The sequence below is a fragment of the Crocodylus porosus genome, unplaced genomic scaffold (assembly GCF_001723895.1).
Source record: "Crocodylus porosus isolate Cpor-Errol unplaced genomic scaffold, CroPor_comp1, whole genome shotgun sequence".
Lineage (NCBI taxonomy): Eukaryota > Metazoa > Chordata > Crocodylia > Crocodylidae > Crocodylus > Crocodylus porosus.
This window is the reverse complement of record NW_017728906.1, coordinates 20,135,613-20,151,882: the sequence shown is the minus strand read 5'-3', so window position 1 is coordinate 20,151,882 and position 16,270 is coordinate 20,135,613. Positions and strand designations below refer to the sequence as shown.

Genomic DNA, 16,270 nt, shown 5'->3' with positions numbered 1-16,270 from the left:
CTAACAACTGTGCAGACTGCTGCTCATGTAGACACAGCCTAATTTTCTTACATTCTATAAAGTCATGAATTCTCACCATAACTCCAGCAACCTTCATTTCTACCACCCACAAATTCTTTTGATTTGCCTTTGAATCAGTGAAGTTTTCTATTTTGTTAATAAACTAATAAACTAAAAAAGAACAAAAATTGCATTTGAAAACAAAGTAAAAAGGATGATTGTGTGTCTGAGAAAACAGGTAACAATTTCTGATAAGTCTGAGTTATTTAAAATGATAATCTACTGAAGAACAGTTACATTTGTAGTGCATAGAGGAAGGAGTGTTTGGTTATTAACAGAAATCCAAGAACAAGAAATACAAAGACATTTCTAGTAAAGGGTTATAGAAGAAGAATTTTAAGAAGTTGTAGATGATATCTGGGAAAGTGTTTGAGCACTTTAGCCAAGGTCCATAATCTTACTTTTCCAGGTGAGATTACAGGTAAATGATACTGGATTGGGACAGAACAGGTTCTGGTAAGGAGGTGCAGCTTGAGCACATTTCGTTACAGGGAATGGCTAATGGGAAAAGAGAAGTGTCCTGAGACCTAAAAGCAAAATTGCTAGACCAAAGTTCAGACTTGTTGCTTACTTTTTTTTAAAAAGAGGAAGCAGTCATGATATGATATGAATCTTGTTTAAACACAAGATGCGGAAGAAGAGACGTATTTGGGACTTTTCTTGTCTTACAAAATAGATTTGGTTTTGTGAGGAATTTTCGCTGTCTTCTAAGAAGTATTAACGGTAGGCAAGAAACTCTATTTAAAACACATCATCCAGCAAGATGAAAACTGTACCCAAAGTGGAAAAATACCAAAACTAGAAGTACTCTGTTCATATTAAGGTCAATGAACATTTATTTATTATATATTGTTTGAAAAATATAAAACAATATTAATCTTAGTGCCTGAATTTTAAGAAATTGCTTTTTACCTCTTTCTCCTTTCTATGGTGTATCACTTTATTTAAGATTATTAACTTGGGGGGGAGGAGCTCCTGCCTCTAGGCATACCTTGGTGGAGGCCCTAGGGGCCTGTGCCTCCCCACCTGTGCTTGGGACAAGGTGGCTGCTGCAGCAGGCTGCTTGTTGTGTCCTGAGCATAGGTGGGGGGGCATGGGTCCCCAAGGCCTCCACCAGGCTGTGCCCAGTGGCAAGGCCCCCCTCTCACACCCGTGAACAACCAGCTCTTCCTAGACTCAGCAAGAGCCACCCCACATGAGTCCCCGCTGCTGAGCTGAGCTGTGCATGGCCAGCTGAGCTGTACATGGCCAGCTGCAGTGTGGCTTGAGGTGCAATGGTAGCATCCTCTGCTGTCTCCACTGATATGGGGATGGAGTCCCTCATGCCCCTGGAGGAGCCTGCTGGGCTGCACCCCTCCCACCACCCAGCCAGGCTGGGGCCCCACTTACCTTCCTCTGCTGGCTGGACCACACGGTCAGCTGCTCATTTCAGAGGCTTTGATCTGGCCTCTGCCCCTTCCCTGACCTGCTGGGGCTGGGGGCAGGGGTGTGCACATGAGTGCACACCCAGCTGTCCCCCCATCCCAGGATCTACCAAAAGAGGCTCTGGGATCTACCTGTAGATCAGAATCCCTGGGTTGTTGACCACTGTGCTATACCCTCTCCCAATCCTGCCCAAACTTCTCCCCTCCCCAATTTACTTATATTGAGTTCCTGGCATACCTCCCAGCACTGGTTAACATGCACATAAGCCATTTAGAAGCTACAATTATAAGGCTTAAAGTAAGCCACATGATCATAGATTGGATACAGGAAACTTCTTCACATACCCTTAGACACTGGCATAACTTGTTTTATGTGTTAAATTCACTAATTCTAGGTAATGTTTGATGATAATTTGAATGGCTTTAACTCAGAATCACATTTCCTAATGCTTAGAAACCTTTTTCTGATTTCCAAATCAAATTTATTCATGGGCTATTTTTTCCATTTATTTTTGTGTCTAGTATCCTAAAATAGCTCTTCTCCCTGTCTGGTGTTTACCTGCCTGATTTGTTTATAGTGAATTAATATAAACCTTTGCTTTCTAAGCTATATAAGCTAAGTTTTTTCAGCCTTCTTTTGCAAGATAGGTTTTATTTTCTCCTTGCCATCCTCATAGCACTTCTCTCTACAGGAAATACTTTGCTTGACACACTCTGTGGTCACATCTTGGGGAACATTTGCCTTTGATATTCTTAATCATTTTGATGACCACTAAGCAACCCACTGAATGACTGAAAATTGTAAGTCTTTTCTGTTGCTACGTAATCTTAGTTTTAATCAATGTTCTATCTTGAAAAGAAGAAGAAATAATGAGAAAATTATATTGCATGGTTCTGTTTTGATAAAGAGTGACAGTGAAATTGGCTGTGATTCAAGATTAAAATAAAAGGGATTGTGATAACTGGATATTGTTATACTTTAATATTCTACTAAAATAGGAATAGAAGTTTCTAGGGGAAAAATATTTTATTATTTTTGACCGCATGTTTACATTGTCACATTGCTGTTTTACTTAAAATGTACTTTAAGATTCCACCTTCAAATACAGTTTTGTGATTAAGATCCCGAAGACATTCCTAACTAAAATACTGCTAGGGATTCAATCTGTGTTGTAAGGATAAAAATGCTTGCAAAGAAATGAACAGAGGCAGACAAAACTGAAACCATCATTCTAGTGGTTTTGGCTGACAGAGTGGACAGAAATAGACTGTTGATGGACAAAAACAGAGACAATATTTTTTAAATTAGCATAACAGTATCCATCTGTTCCTAGATCTAAAGTGCAGATGTAGTCCAAGAAGTATCTTTGGAAAACTGGTATCATGGGGTTCTGTGTTCATTTTCCCAATAACTCCAGATCACATTTAGTCAGTTGATAAGTTAAAAAATAGAGGGTGAGGGGTGGGGAGATGTTCAAACTGTGACCTCTGCAAATTTAGCCTGAAATCTAAAAGTCAGACAGAGTTCATTCATGCATCACTACTAGTTATGAATGTTCTGGAGCTGGAACCTTACTTAACAATTCTGTTGATACCAAGATGGGGATTAATTCAGCTTGCTCTTCAATAGGAATATTGCTACTTGGAGAAAGAATGTGCAAAATGCTTCTTTTTGTTCTTAGGCTAGGGACAGATGTTGCATATATCTCTGGATAAGCTGTTTTAATGTTTATCCTGAAACACAAATATCCCAGGATTAATTGGTGTGTACACATGTTGCTCTTCTAATCAGGGTATAGAGAGCAGCTGAATGCAGTGTTGAATTTTTGCCATTGATCAATGATATGATCCTGGGATAACTGTTTGTCCATATTTTGCAATGTCTCACAATAAACTATTGCTATATCTTAGCTGGGAGACTTTAGGATTTATCGCAGGATAAAGGTCATAGACATCTGCATGTTTGTGTTTTGTCAAACACAAACAGTTTATCTTGGAATAATTGTAATGTCTGTTTGAAGCCTTAGGTATGGTGTACAAAGAACAATGTACAGACATCATGAGAGATTATTATGAATATTTATATCAAAACAAGATCATTGTTTTATTAAGAGGTTGTTACCTGCTTACTCCATACCTTAATTCATACCAGTTCTCTGCATGCCTTTATCTCATTCTCTTGTCCCTACTAACTGCCTGGCAGAATACTCAAATCCATAATCTTTTCCTTCTACCTTTATTTATTTGTTCCTTTCTCCTCCTATATAATCCAACCAAATACTTGCACTGGGTCCCACCACACATTTATTTTTTCTTCTACTGCATCGTTTTAGAGAAAATCCTGGGACTACAATGGATTCCTACACAATACAGTCATCCTTCCTCTTACAATACTGAAGTCCACCATGCAAAATGTTATTGATTTTTTTTCTATTACTGAATGGAAGTCCTTATAATTTCTTTGTCACCTGTTTGCAATTTTACTTCCTCTAAGTTCCCTTCTTTTCTCCAAGCAACCTATCCATTTTTGCCTAGGTGTCCAGGAGCTACCCGGACTAGGGGGCTGCAGGAGGCTCCTTCAGCCCAGGCGCAATCACTCCCCCGATCCAGGCTCCCGGATCAAGTGGGAAGTTTAAAAGAGGGCCCGCGAGTCGCACAGTGGAGAGAGGCGGTGGGACCGGAAGTGGAGGGGTGGATCAGTGCCTCCCAGAGCACGAACGCTGAACCAGAGCTGCGCGGGTGGTCCCCAGCTGCTGCGGAGGAAGCGGCAAGGCAGATCCACGCTGCTCAGCACCGAGCCAGGAAGCCGGCACTGCCAGCGTGGTCTTTAGCGGTCGCAGAGGAAGCGGAGGGACAGAGGCACGCCGCCCAGCGTGAAGCCGTGAAGCCGGGGCTGTCAGCAGCAGTTCCAGCTGCCAGTAAGGGAGAGGAGGGGCAGATCCGCCCCGCCTGGCGTGGGGCCACTGAGCTGGAGCAGCCGGGGATTCCAGAAGCCAGCGAGGGCGTGGAGGGGTATAGCCACCATGCACCACGCAGAACTGCTGAGCTCGGGCAGACGACGTGGTCTCCGACCGGAGGCAAGAGGGAGACGGAGCAGATCCACGTTGCCCAACGAGGACCCGCTGGGCCAACGTGGCCGACGGGGATTGCCGTCACAGACGGAGATGCACAAGAGCGACTACACGCCATCCAATACGGTGCCCGCACGTTCGGGTGCAGCGAGCAAGGATGGCTGACGCGGATGCGGGGAACCGGTTGTGAGTCAGGCGTCCAGGAATCACAATACTCAGTGGGCAGAGGGCGTGGATTAAGCCGGGGACTGGCCAAGGCGGATAGACCCCAAGTGGTGGCCGGGCCATACGACGCAGAGGAGGAAACTATGGGAACCTCCCTAGACTGAGGATAAAAGCAGCAGGGGATTACCCCACAGCACCCTGGTAAAAGGGAGACTGATACTTTGCGAAAGGGGGAGCGATGAGGACGCTCAACCCGGAGGATTGGGTGAGGGTGTAGGGGAGGAGGAGCCCTCAGGAGTCCCTGCTGACCCACCAGTCTCGTTATTGGACACTTTGGCATGCGCCGCACAGGAAGATCCAACTAAACCGGAAGTTACATCAAAGTCATGGCAGGCGAGCATGACGGGCGCAAAGACCAAGGGAGAGGAGAAAGAGACTGGTGACCTAAAGCGGGGACACGGGAACCGAGTCACCTAACAAGGGACTGGACTCGTTCACACTAGGATCTTTCTAATTTGCTAAGAAAGACAATGTCTGTCCAGATTATTTCTTTCTAACCCAATCTCGTTCTTTTCCCATCTCACATCTTTATCTTTTGCCAACTCTCCTCCAGCATTCCAGAGTACGGCTTAAGAAGGGAGGAAGGAATCTGTTGGGTGGCTTACTAGTCTATGTTGTTCTGCTTCAAAAGGAAAGGGGTGAAGATAATGTGGGGAACGTGCTGCTTCTCAAAGTACAAGAATCACATATAAAAGATCAAGTCTTGTTTCATTCATGGATTCAATGCATTTCTAAAAGATCATACCTCAAAAAAGTGGACAATTTAGCAGACACCAGGTAAAATCACTGAACTGGAAGTGAAACTTCCTGAGAAATGATAACATGATTCAGATTGTTTTCCCTGAAATGTGCTCCATTACAAAGTGAAAATAAAGACATTTCCCATCTGTATGCCTTGCTAATGCTGCTGAATTCAGAACATAACTCGTGATCTCACAGTACTACAAAGAAAGGAGAGAATATAGCTCAGCCACTCCCAGGGCTGAGGTGGCAAAACAATGTGAGAAAAGACAAGAGATGCTTTGAAACATGAGAAGTAGAGTTACAAAAGATTTGGACAATGGGATTAAGGGAGGATGCACAGGTGACTGATTTGAGGTCACAAGTGGAAACCAGCAGATTCTTCTACCTTTTGCAAGAGCTCAGTGAAAACGCTATGAAATCAGTGTGAAATAACTTCATCTTGAATAAGATGTTGGTTTGGAAAGCTTCTTTAGACAATGCATCTCTCTAATGAGGACTAGTGAGCCTTATCTGAAAATGTTTGACTATATATATTATTAATGTAACAAGTCATCATTCTACTCCCAGTAACACAAGCCATATTCTGTGAATTGTTAAATGATCCCCAATATTTATGTCACAGTTGGTTAAACATGAAATATGTTACTTCCCAGGATATAATGCATAAGCACACTTCAGTAACACAGTACAATACAATCTTAGAAATTGCTTTGCAGCCATTGATTAGATGGTGAAAATAATCTTGGGTCGTATTTGATTCTAAATGCACTCACATTACTTTTAGAATGAAAAAAGACCGTCCAGGAATAGCCAATAGTTATTTTACTAATTATACTGGGGGATCATATGTGAAATATAGCATGGAAATATTATTTTCTTTTTTGACAGCCTGCTTTACAGACTCATAAAAAACTCACCAGAGGAATTATTTTTTTAAATTTTAAACAATGAAACAATCACTCAATCACTATCTTAGTCTTCCTCCAACTTGACTTCCCTTGTGCCTATTCTAAATGGTCTCTGTTAGAGGTCATCCTTGCTCAGGTTTCTGCTGCTTTTCACTCAATCGATTCTCTTCTTCTTTAATCTTATTTTTACTCATGGGCTACTATTCTCTTACTTCACTGACTTTTACTGTTTTGTGAGTTTTCTGTAATATCATCTCAGTGTTCAAAGGGAATACCATAAGATCTCTATTTCTCCCTTTCCTTCTGCCCTCTATTTGTGGATGCTCCTATTCACAAATCTCTCTCTCTCACTACCTAATACTTAATGGGCATTTATACACTTGCTCCGGGAGGGGGGATAAAGCACCATTTTTAAGTGTGGGGACACTAATACACAAGATGCCAGAGGCTGCTGGAGTGTGGTAATTACCATGCTCCAGCAGACTCGATTAATTGAATCTGCTCCGATGTACTGTAAGTACAGAGCACTGAAATAGCCTTACTGTTTGTGTATAGACACCCAATGAAGCCAAAATTAAGTTTGAATTCTTTCCCTCCAAGCCTTGCAGCTTGTTTTGGTCCCTGAAGATGAAACTATCATTTTCCAGTCATTAATACTTAACTTTGTTTTCTCTTCTAGACCTATGTGATTGAGGTGTGTCTAAAACCTGGCATTTCTATACCTCTTTCTATGTCTCTGAGATCTAGAATTCTGTATTTAGAAAACATTCATCCTGATCCTTATTTCATGCCTCATTCCCTTTTTTCTTTGTCCCTAACAAAACAATATTATGCCTTCAAATCAAGATTCTCTTTCTATCTTATTGTTCTGTTGATTTTTGCTCAGCTTCTCATTATTAAACACAAATTTATTTTTGCCATGAGGTTTTTCATGGCTTAATACTGCCTTGCCTAACATCTCTTATGTACTTCTGATCCAATGACCATTTGACCAAGTGCAGCTGACAGATTATGTTGCCTCCCTTACTTCACAATGCTTAGCCTAATTAACAAGTAAAGTTGTTTTTCACTCATTAACTCATACTTTTTTCCTCAAGCATATTCATACTTTGTATCAGGTCCAACTCTTTCATAGGAAGTGCTTCATGTAAATATTAAAAGTGCCTTTTTAATCTCCCTAAAGACTTACCTCTGATTGATTTTGTAGTCATTACTATGGCTGAGCAGCTAGGACAATGTAACTGCTGCTTATTTTATCAGATTCTGGCATTTCAGAAATATACCCTTTCCGCAGACTCTTTTTTCTTTGCTTTTTCCTCGACCTGCTACCTGCCTATCTGCTTAGGTTGTTAATACTTTGGAGCAGAGAGGACATTCATAATCCCTGTATATATAGTACCTTGATTTGGACCTCTAGACACTGCTGCATTATAAGGAATAAAGGATAATAAAAGTCTACTGAAGCTTAAAAAATGCAATCATGTGTTGGATAACAGAAGACGATATTTACTAAGGTAGTAGAAGGTTTATCATTGATTACTCTTCAGAACTAAATGCAAATCCCTCACTTTTCCACTAAGATCTTTTCAAATATGTCAATATTTTTCTCTGTTATATAATTATAGAAAATAATTTGATTTTTACTAGAGTTTTTGTTCCTTTAAAAGATGCATACTTTTTTCTTTGTATGTGGGTCCCAAATTCCATGAAAGGTATTAGTTAGGACTTTAAGACCAGTCATTTGACTTCTTGGTCCAACTATGCTGCTTCCCTTATTATGGCATGTTTGGTCTAATTAATATTTTGAGTGCAAGAGGCCCATTGACCTTGCAGAAGTTTCTTTCACTAATTATACTGGAGGATCTGTTAACCTGAACACCAAATTTCTATGCTTTGGTGGAGTCCATTCAACAATTTCCACATCCATAAAAGGTAGACTCTAATCCCTATTTATTTAGAAGTACTTTAAATGCTAACTTTTGCCAAAGTGAGTTAAAAAGATCTCTGAGAATAAAGATTACTATTTGACCACCAGAATCTGTTTCAGTGTTTGCCAATCTTTCTGTGTGACCTTGTCCCATAGATTAAGTTTCAGATCTAAGAAAGGATGATGCAGCTTCCAGTGTTTAGGTGTTGTTTCATATCCCCTCCACATGGAATCGGTGTTAGGTGCCTAGACTCTCTATACAAGGCCTTGGAAAATTTGGACACCTCAGCATGGGATCCGGCCAACAAAAGTCAGAACCTGCAGAGTGTAGTTCTGTAGAGCGGGCCAAACATACAAACATGAAAGAAGATGGGCATCCTAAAAAATGTCCCTATCTGGAGCTTAGGTTTCTCACTCAGGGCTACAGTGAGGCATCCCCATCCATTTGGGATCCCCAGGCTGGAACCCTCCCCAGATGATAGAGGTCTTGACCCCTTCCTTCAGAGAACTGAGCATAGTATTCTCTTTTTATACACTAGCTTGTTGGTTACAGCAGACACCTGGAAGTAGAAATCTTTCCTCCCCTGCTAGACAGGACTCAGACTCCTAAAAGAGTGTGTTAACACCAAGCATAAAACTATTCTAGGGCAGGACAACTGCTGTTGAATTGTAATGAAGAATGCAAGATTCTCACAGTGAGCCAGAGAGAAGGCAGACTAGGGGGTAAGATTCAATGTTTGTAATTATGGCACTTACCTGTGAAGACGTAGTCATGGGTTATAGTCCTAGGGCTGTCTCTGTATTTTATATGAAATAACCATCAAATAAATTAAACAAACTATGCTAAAACCACAACACAGGACTCCTCCCTCCCGGGTGAATGTCGTAACTTCAAGTTTTCTTTTTGTGCTCCTTCTCTGGTTCAAAGACCTCCTGCTAAGCATCAAGAAAAGCAGTGGAAAATGCCCCATTGGCATATAGTACTCCCTCTGGTGAAGTGGGGGTTGTGGGATTGAATCCCCTCTGTCAGAAGTAGGATATGAACCTGGATCCTCCTACTCCTTGAATGGGTGCATTTACTACTAGACTATAAAAAAGGAAACTACCACCACTACCTCTTCCTGACAGCTTTTTTAAAACAAGAAAGTGGCATTCAACTACATTTTGTGAAAAGCCTGGTCAGATGAGTATGTGTTAGCCGGGCTAATCCCGATCTGCTTTAGGCATTACTTAGGCACCATTATACTGAGTTTGGGGCAGTTCCAGGGATTGGGCAGGATTCAGGTGCCAGGATAACTTTAAAATAAAAAAATGTTGGGTGCCTATAGATCGGAGTCATTGCCAGGGCAAAGTGGCAAGCAAGGGGAGTTTTTGATGACTGGAATTTTGAATTGAGACACCAAATGCTCTCTGAGGTCCCTAGAGTTTTTTTTTAATTGATTATTAATCCATCCTCATCTGTGCCTCAGTGCACTTCCCCAGTAGCACAGGATGTTTCAAGGATGAATATCATAAAACATGTTTCATTAAGGAATATTGCAGAAATGGGGCCACATAAATATTTAGATTATTAGTCCAATGATAATCCTCTACAAAATCATTTCCTGCAAGCCTATGACTTGATGGCACTGATAGGTAAGAGGTAAAATAATAGTAAAAAAGACACACTAATGGGGTGTTTCTACATGTGAAATTAACATGCTGTAATAAACTCTGGTGCATATTGTACTGGAGTTTATTGCTCTTGGGCATCACATTTACATTACACCTGGGACCTCAACGTGTTGAGATGGGTTGGAGCATCCCTGACTGGCTGAGGACCTGGTGGGTCAATCTGGTGGTCATGGGCTGCTCTGACCCTCATTGTGCTGTGGAGGGGCTGGCTGGGGCACATGTGCGCTCCAGTGCAGGGCTAGCCAGCAAGCACCCCCCACACTGAAGCACCCTCATGCCCCAGCCAGCTGGTTAGTGTCTACATGTGCATTGCTGCAGAGTAACACATTCTGCCAAGTGCTAGTATTTACAAATACATCCTGTGGTAGAGTTAAATAATTTAATTCATCCTAATAGGACTACAGGTGCAGACAGTGGTATTTTACTACAGAAATAATTAGGCAACTCCACAGTAAATGTCTTGTGCAGATGTGCCCAGTGCGATGCAATAAATTCTGGTACAGTTTGTGCTGGAGTTTATTGCTCCTGCAATAGACCCCAGCATTTACAAGTGCACCTGGGACCATAGCACATTGAACTGGGGCTGCACAGCCCTGGCTGGGAGGGAACCCAGGGGGTCAGTCTACTAGCATGGAGCTGCTCTGTGTGGCAGAAGGCCACCTGTTTCTCTGCAAAAACTCTGCTCTGTGACAATTTAGTTAGGATGGGCTCAGCAGAGGATACACACCGTACCCTATCTCTTTAGGTAATCTGAGCTGGATACATTCCTGAGGGAAGGGGAAAACTGCTCCCTCTGCCTACGTGACTGGCATCACATACCTGGGTGAGGGGCTTGAGCACCCTGCTGGACTAGAGACTGCCAGTCTGCCCAGCAACCAGTGATGCATTTCAAATTGGTTGGCTGACAGCCAACAGGGCTGGCTTCCATTGGACCAGGTAAATGAGGTCATAAGGGCTATATAAGTTAAGGACTGCCCAGAAGGAAGGGACAGCAGCCATGAGGAAAACTCAGAGAGATAGAGGAGCTGGACCATCTGAAACATGCTCTCTCTCTGAAAACTCAAGATCAAGGAACTTCCTGCCTCCAGAGGGAATCTCCACCTACCTCTGGATGATGCTTGTGAGTAAGCCACCTGAGATCTAACTAGATATATAGCTTGCAGTAACTCAGATGCATGATCAAAAGCTACCCCAGCCAACCTGTTTGCTCTATGGGATTTCTCTGATACTACTCAACTCTGTGGCCTATTCCAACCCTACTCTTTGTAACCAATAAAATTCTTTTTTGTACCTAGCATGGGAAACTTATTGGGAGTGGGTCTAGATTATGCCTTGGGGTCCCCTTGGTTTGGCTGAGTAAGGGAGACCACTACTTGTGCTTCTGACTGAGGGAAGCACCCCAAGTTCTTGAAGCACCCTCAAGGGCTACTAGACCTGTGTTTCTCAGGGGGTGCAGAGTCAGAATCAAGCCTGTCCCTGGGTGGTTGCAGCTCTACCCTCAGGCTAGTGGGTGTGCTTCAGGAAGGGGGTTGGCCAAAAGTGAGGTGCCCCTGGAGAGGCACTCGGAACCTGGAAGGTGGTTGGGCGCAGTGAAGTGGGTGGCTCAACGCAGGAGCACCCCCTACTGGCCAGCCACTCTCTGCCCAGCTCGATATGGTGTGGAGGGGCTGGCTGGAGCATGAGGGTACTACTACAGTGCAGGGCTAGCCAGCAGGCAGCCCCTGCACAGTAGCACCCTCATGCCCCAGACGGCACTGGCCAACGTCTTGACATATATTGCCAAGGGTAAATAAAATAACTCTGCGGTAGGATAGCACTTGTATTGGGCAGTACTAACCTATGGCAGAGTTAATTAGTTTACTCCAGCCTAATAGAACTGCACATGGAGAGGGTGGTGCTTTACTGTGGAGCTAATAAGGCAACTCCACTGTGTCTTGTATAGATGCCTCCCTGGTTAACAATAATTTTGATAGTATTTGATTGCTATCATCTTGGATTATGTCTCCACCGAGAATTAGAATCGACCATAAGGCCACCCTTTAGCCATCTGCACCAAAGTCCCCTGGCCCCCAGATGGAACCCTGGTAGTGGTGTAGCCCAACTCTGGAAGCGCTTCTGGGTTTGGGGATTGTCTTGAGCTCCACTGACTTCCTAGCCTACAGGATATTTGGAATTTGAGCACTGCAGGCCCCAACCACAGCAAGTCCACCACAAGCAGTCCAACATTTCTCTTTTCCTTTCTCCACACTCTACTTTCTCTACCTCCCAGAAGTAAAGACAAGTAGAATGACTCTTAGAAGGGTTGTGCTTCCCATGGTAAAAGGGAACTTGAAATGCATCTTAGCATCATGCTCAAAGCTATAAGCACAGTGCAACATGGTTGGTGTAAGCTACAAGGTGCAGCATAGATGTAGGAAAAAGAGCTCATATGGCTCAGGCTGACATTATGGTCAATTCAAATATCAGTTTAGATTTACCCTTAGCATTTAACACTTATATCTAAACATTTCTGTAAGATAAGTATTGTTTCCCTTCTTTTGCAGATGGGAAAAATTGAGGAACAAAGTTAAAAGACTAGCCCCTGGACTCACTGGTAGACCCAGAAACAGAAACAGCTCTGTAATTAAATAATTCAACAGCACTATTTTTCTGAAGAAATATCTTATTTGCATCCAGTTTAAAGTTTTCTTTAAACTGCCTTAATTCAGTACACCTGAACAGTTTATATTGCTTGGGTCAATGGAATCAAAAGATCTGAGTTTTCAGAGAACAATTTTCCAAACCAAAATGATTTGGCAGAAGTGTCTCTTAGTAGGAATATTTGCAACGGTGTCCATAAAAACTCACTTCTACTTCTGTGAATTGTGGGATAACAGTAATGCACACTTATCTTTACTTATCTGGCTGTATGGAAATCATACAGTGTACACAAGGCTTTTCAGTATTAACCCATCCTTAAACTCATTTTGTGATGCAAAACTCACTCTCCTTCATCTCTGCTTTCAGATCCCTGCCCTCCTGCCTGCATGTCACTCCCAGCAGAAATAAAAACAGTGAACATGTGCCTGTTTTTCACAGTTTTCATTAATCATGAAGGAATAGATACTGTCATTCTTCCCAACACAGTGCTCCAAGACAAAATCAAGTGAACCAGATTCAGGGCTACTTTGGATTCAGAACCACTGCAACTGGTCTGAAGATTTGACCCAACACAATTACCTCTGGAGAAAGGCACCATTCAGAGTGAATAAGTGTGGTTGAACGGGGTGTCTCAGTGATTTCTGAGAGATGCACCTGTCCTATAAACAATCTTCTTTAAGGCAGGTGAAACAAGTCAGAGATTTTTCATCATGTTTTCTTTCTGTTAATAACCACTACCAACTACACAAAAGGAGAAAGAGCTACCTTTAGTCATGAGAGAAGAGACTTTGAGATTTTTTTCTTTTTCTTATTGCAGGTTATGCCATAGTATGTGTACAATTTGGAAGATATTACTGTATTACTAGGCTACTGTAATATGGTACTGTACTACTAGTACTACTGTACTATTATTGTTTCAATAATATAATCATTTACAAGTATTGTATAAACATTTTGATGCTTTGGAAAAATAGAAGTAAAGACAGTCATCTTGTGAATTTCAGCAGGCTGAACAATATTTCCAGACTGTGACAAGGACATTAAAAGTTCTATTACGATGATGAAGATAGCCAGGTAGCAGAGATGGTTAAAGAATCGTGTACAGGTGGCAATGACAGATGTTGGTAGAAGGTGAGAGCAATATGCAAGTATGAATACTTTGGAAAGATGCACTCTACCTGTGTAGCCCAGCGAATTGTCATCATTATCAGAGGTGGGAAGTGGTGTCCCGCTGTCGTTCCCCCTCTCTAGGTCATCAGAGTCTGTCGGAAACAACACCAGAGCTGCTGATGGGGTCACAGTAGTAACAGTAGTTGCCATTTCGATCAAAACATGCCCAGACACAAGTAAATCCACATATGACAGAAAGACACACAGTGACAGCACACAGCATGCTTCATCCTTCCACAGCCTGGGTTGTGATAACCACTGTAACAGCTTCAGTAACATTGCTTATAGTTCCTAAATTCTCTGTTTTGTGTCTTTATTCCCCTACTTCAATTCTTTTACTGCACCTTTACTCTTACTTCACAGCTTGTGAAGTGCTCTGTCTACACTCTGCGAACAGCCAGCACAGACTGTGGTGAGCATATGGAGAAGAGAAGGCAGGGTAGTTGAATGCTAGCATTGCTAATTTTCTACCTTATTGTTAATCAAAGCTATTGACTGTGATCACTCCCCATCATCGCTTCATCTCCTGGCAATTACAGACTCAGGGGACTTCACCTCTTTGTGGGGAAGGGGTGGGGGGGGAAACAGTGTCTTGTCAAATAGGGGCGGGGGCAGGGCTGGAATAGTATACCTACTCAAAAGGAGGGGGCAGGGAAAGGGCTAGGACTCATCTATGAAAAGGCAACAGTTTATCATCGTAAGAAAGAGATAAATTTCCTGAACTGAAAGATCGCAAAGAAACACTCCGTTTCAATGTCATGGTAAAAATAGCTACTCAGAGACATCATGTGTTTTAATACTTGGTGAGATAAATTGCTAATTTAAAATAGTTCCAAAACAAGGTGAAGACTCATAATAATGAGTCAGAACAGTTTAAGGAATAAAGAATCACACAAGGTCTGACAACAAAACAACACAGCATATAGTTTGGCAGTGCACAAAGGAATTCTCTACTTAATCAATGTTGCTACACCTCTATATATAGCTATACAAGACAGGGTGTTAAACTGCATATATGTTTAACCTTCTTTATTTTATTCTCTTTAGACAAGTAACAAATAGGAAATGAAAAATACTGAATATGCTGGTGGAAGACAAACACATACAATACAACCAGCTAACATGATTTTAGGAACGTTTGCACATGAGAAGATATGTTGACCTTGTTTTCTCTTCTATTTTGAACCGTAAGTACATGTTGATGGCTAATTCATTAAACATTTTAAAGAACTTGCATAAGAAAGACATATCTTACCCTAAGCACAGTTGCTGGACTACTTTATTTGCTAGATGTTAATGTTTCTTTGTACAAGATGGACACAGTGGCATTAAAAATCCTATTTTTATTGAATAATTTTGTTGAACTTGCAAAAAATATCATAGACAACTAAATCACAAAGGTATCAGTGATTTTGTCAATGCATCTAATTTCTATTACTTTTAAATAGACAGATACACAACACACAAATAAAAGTTACTTCTTTCTTCTTGAAAATCCCATTATGAAGAACTGAATCAAGAAGCCCATGTCCCTTTAAGTCATTATTAAAAAATATTAAAGACAAATTAGTTAGGATACTGCACCAGAAACTATACATATATTATACATGGGTACATACATTTAAATATAGTCAATTAAAAATGATAGTGTCTTTTTACATGTTTGTTGTGGACATATTAAAAAGATATGCTGTAGTACTAAGGGCAGATGCAGAAGGTGAAATATATGCATTTATTATTCAACAATTCATCTTTCCTAACTCAGTAATGATCAATGTACCTTCTTAAAATATGCTCTGAAAATGGCAGTGTAGTGAGTGGATCAACATTCTTCCTCTACAGATTGTTCATTTTTATTTGCATGCAGGTTTTGACTGGCCAGACTTTTAGTGAATTAAGATGCAGACTTTACTGGTGTTTATGCACGTGTTTTGGGAGGTGGGAAGAGGGGTGTGATTTAATTAGAGCAGCTGTTAGAGAGCCACTTTAATTAAAACGCCTGGAGTATCATATGTATCAGAATCCCTGCACTGAAAAATGGTGGTGGGGATACTTTAACTAAAGCTCATAAAATTTACTCTAGGATTCTTTTTATCAAGTAAAGAAATCAGTGTCTTGCTAAACCACACTTGAGGTATGTTTCAATTTAACACACATTGCTATATGAAAATACATAATTAAACCACTTTTTTCCATTCTAAACTGTCCTACTGCATTTGCAACTATAAAAAATGGGAACAATGTCTGTAAGAAATTCCAGATATATACATACTCAAGATATATTTTTTATTTATATAATTTTAGCATAAGCTATGTTTTTCAAACTTGTGTGAGGCACCCAAGTGAAAGAACTCAACTTCCAAAACTGTTTCCCACTGAGAGAAGCCAATGGGAGGTGACTGCAGCCCCTTCAAAAATCAAGCAGTA

The 16,270-nt window shown here is 41.4% G+C and overlaps 1 protein-coding gene across 3 annotated transcripts in view; it reads right to left on the bottom strand.

Annotated features, from left to right (window-relative positions):
• Window positions 1-16,270, bottom strand: part of ROBO1 (roundabout guidance receptor 1) — a 1,129,598-nt gene that overhangs the window by 525,261 nt on the left and 588,067 nt on the right. For all 3 annotated transcript variants that reach the window (XM_019528741.1, XM_019528738.1, XM_019528739.1), the window contains exon 3: window positions 13,852-13,935. In XM_019528741.1, coding sequence (XP_019384286.1) covers window positions 13,852-13,935 — 84 coding nt within the window. The remainder of the gene's footprint in view (window positions 1-13,851; window positions 13,936-16,270) is intronic.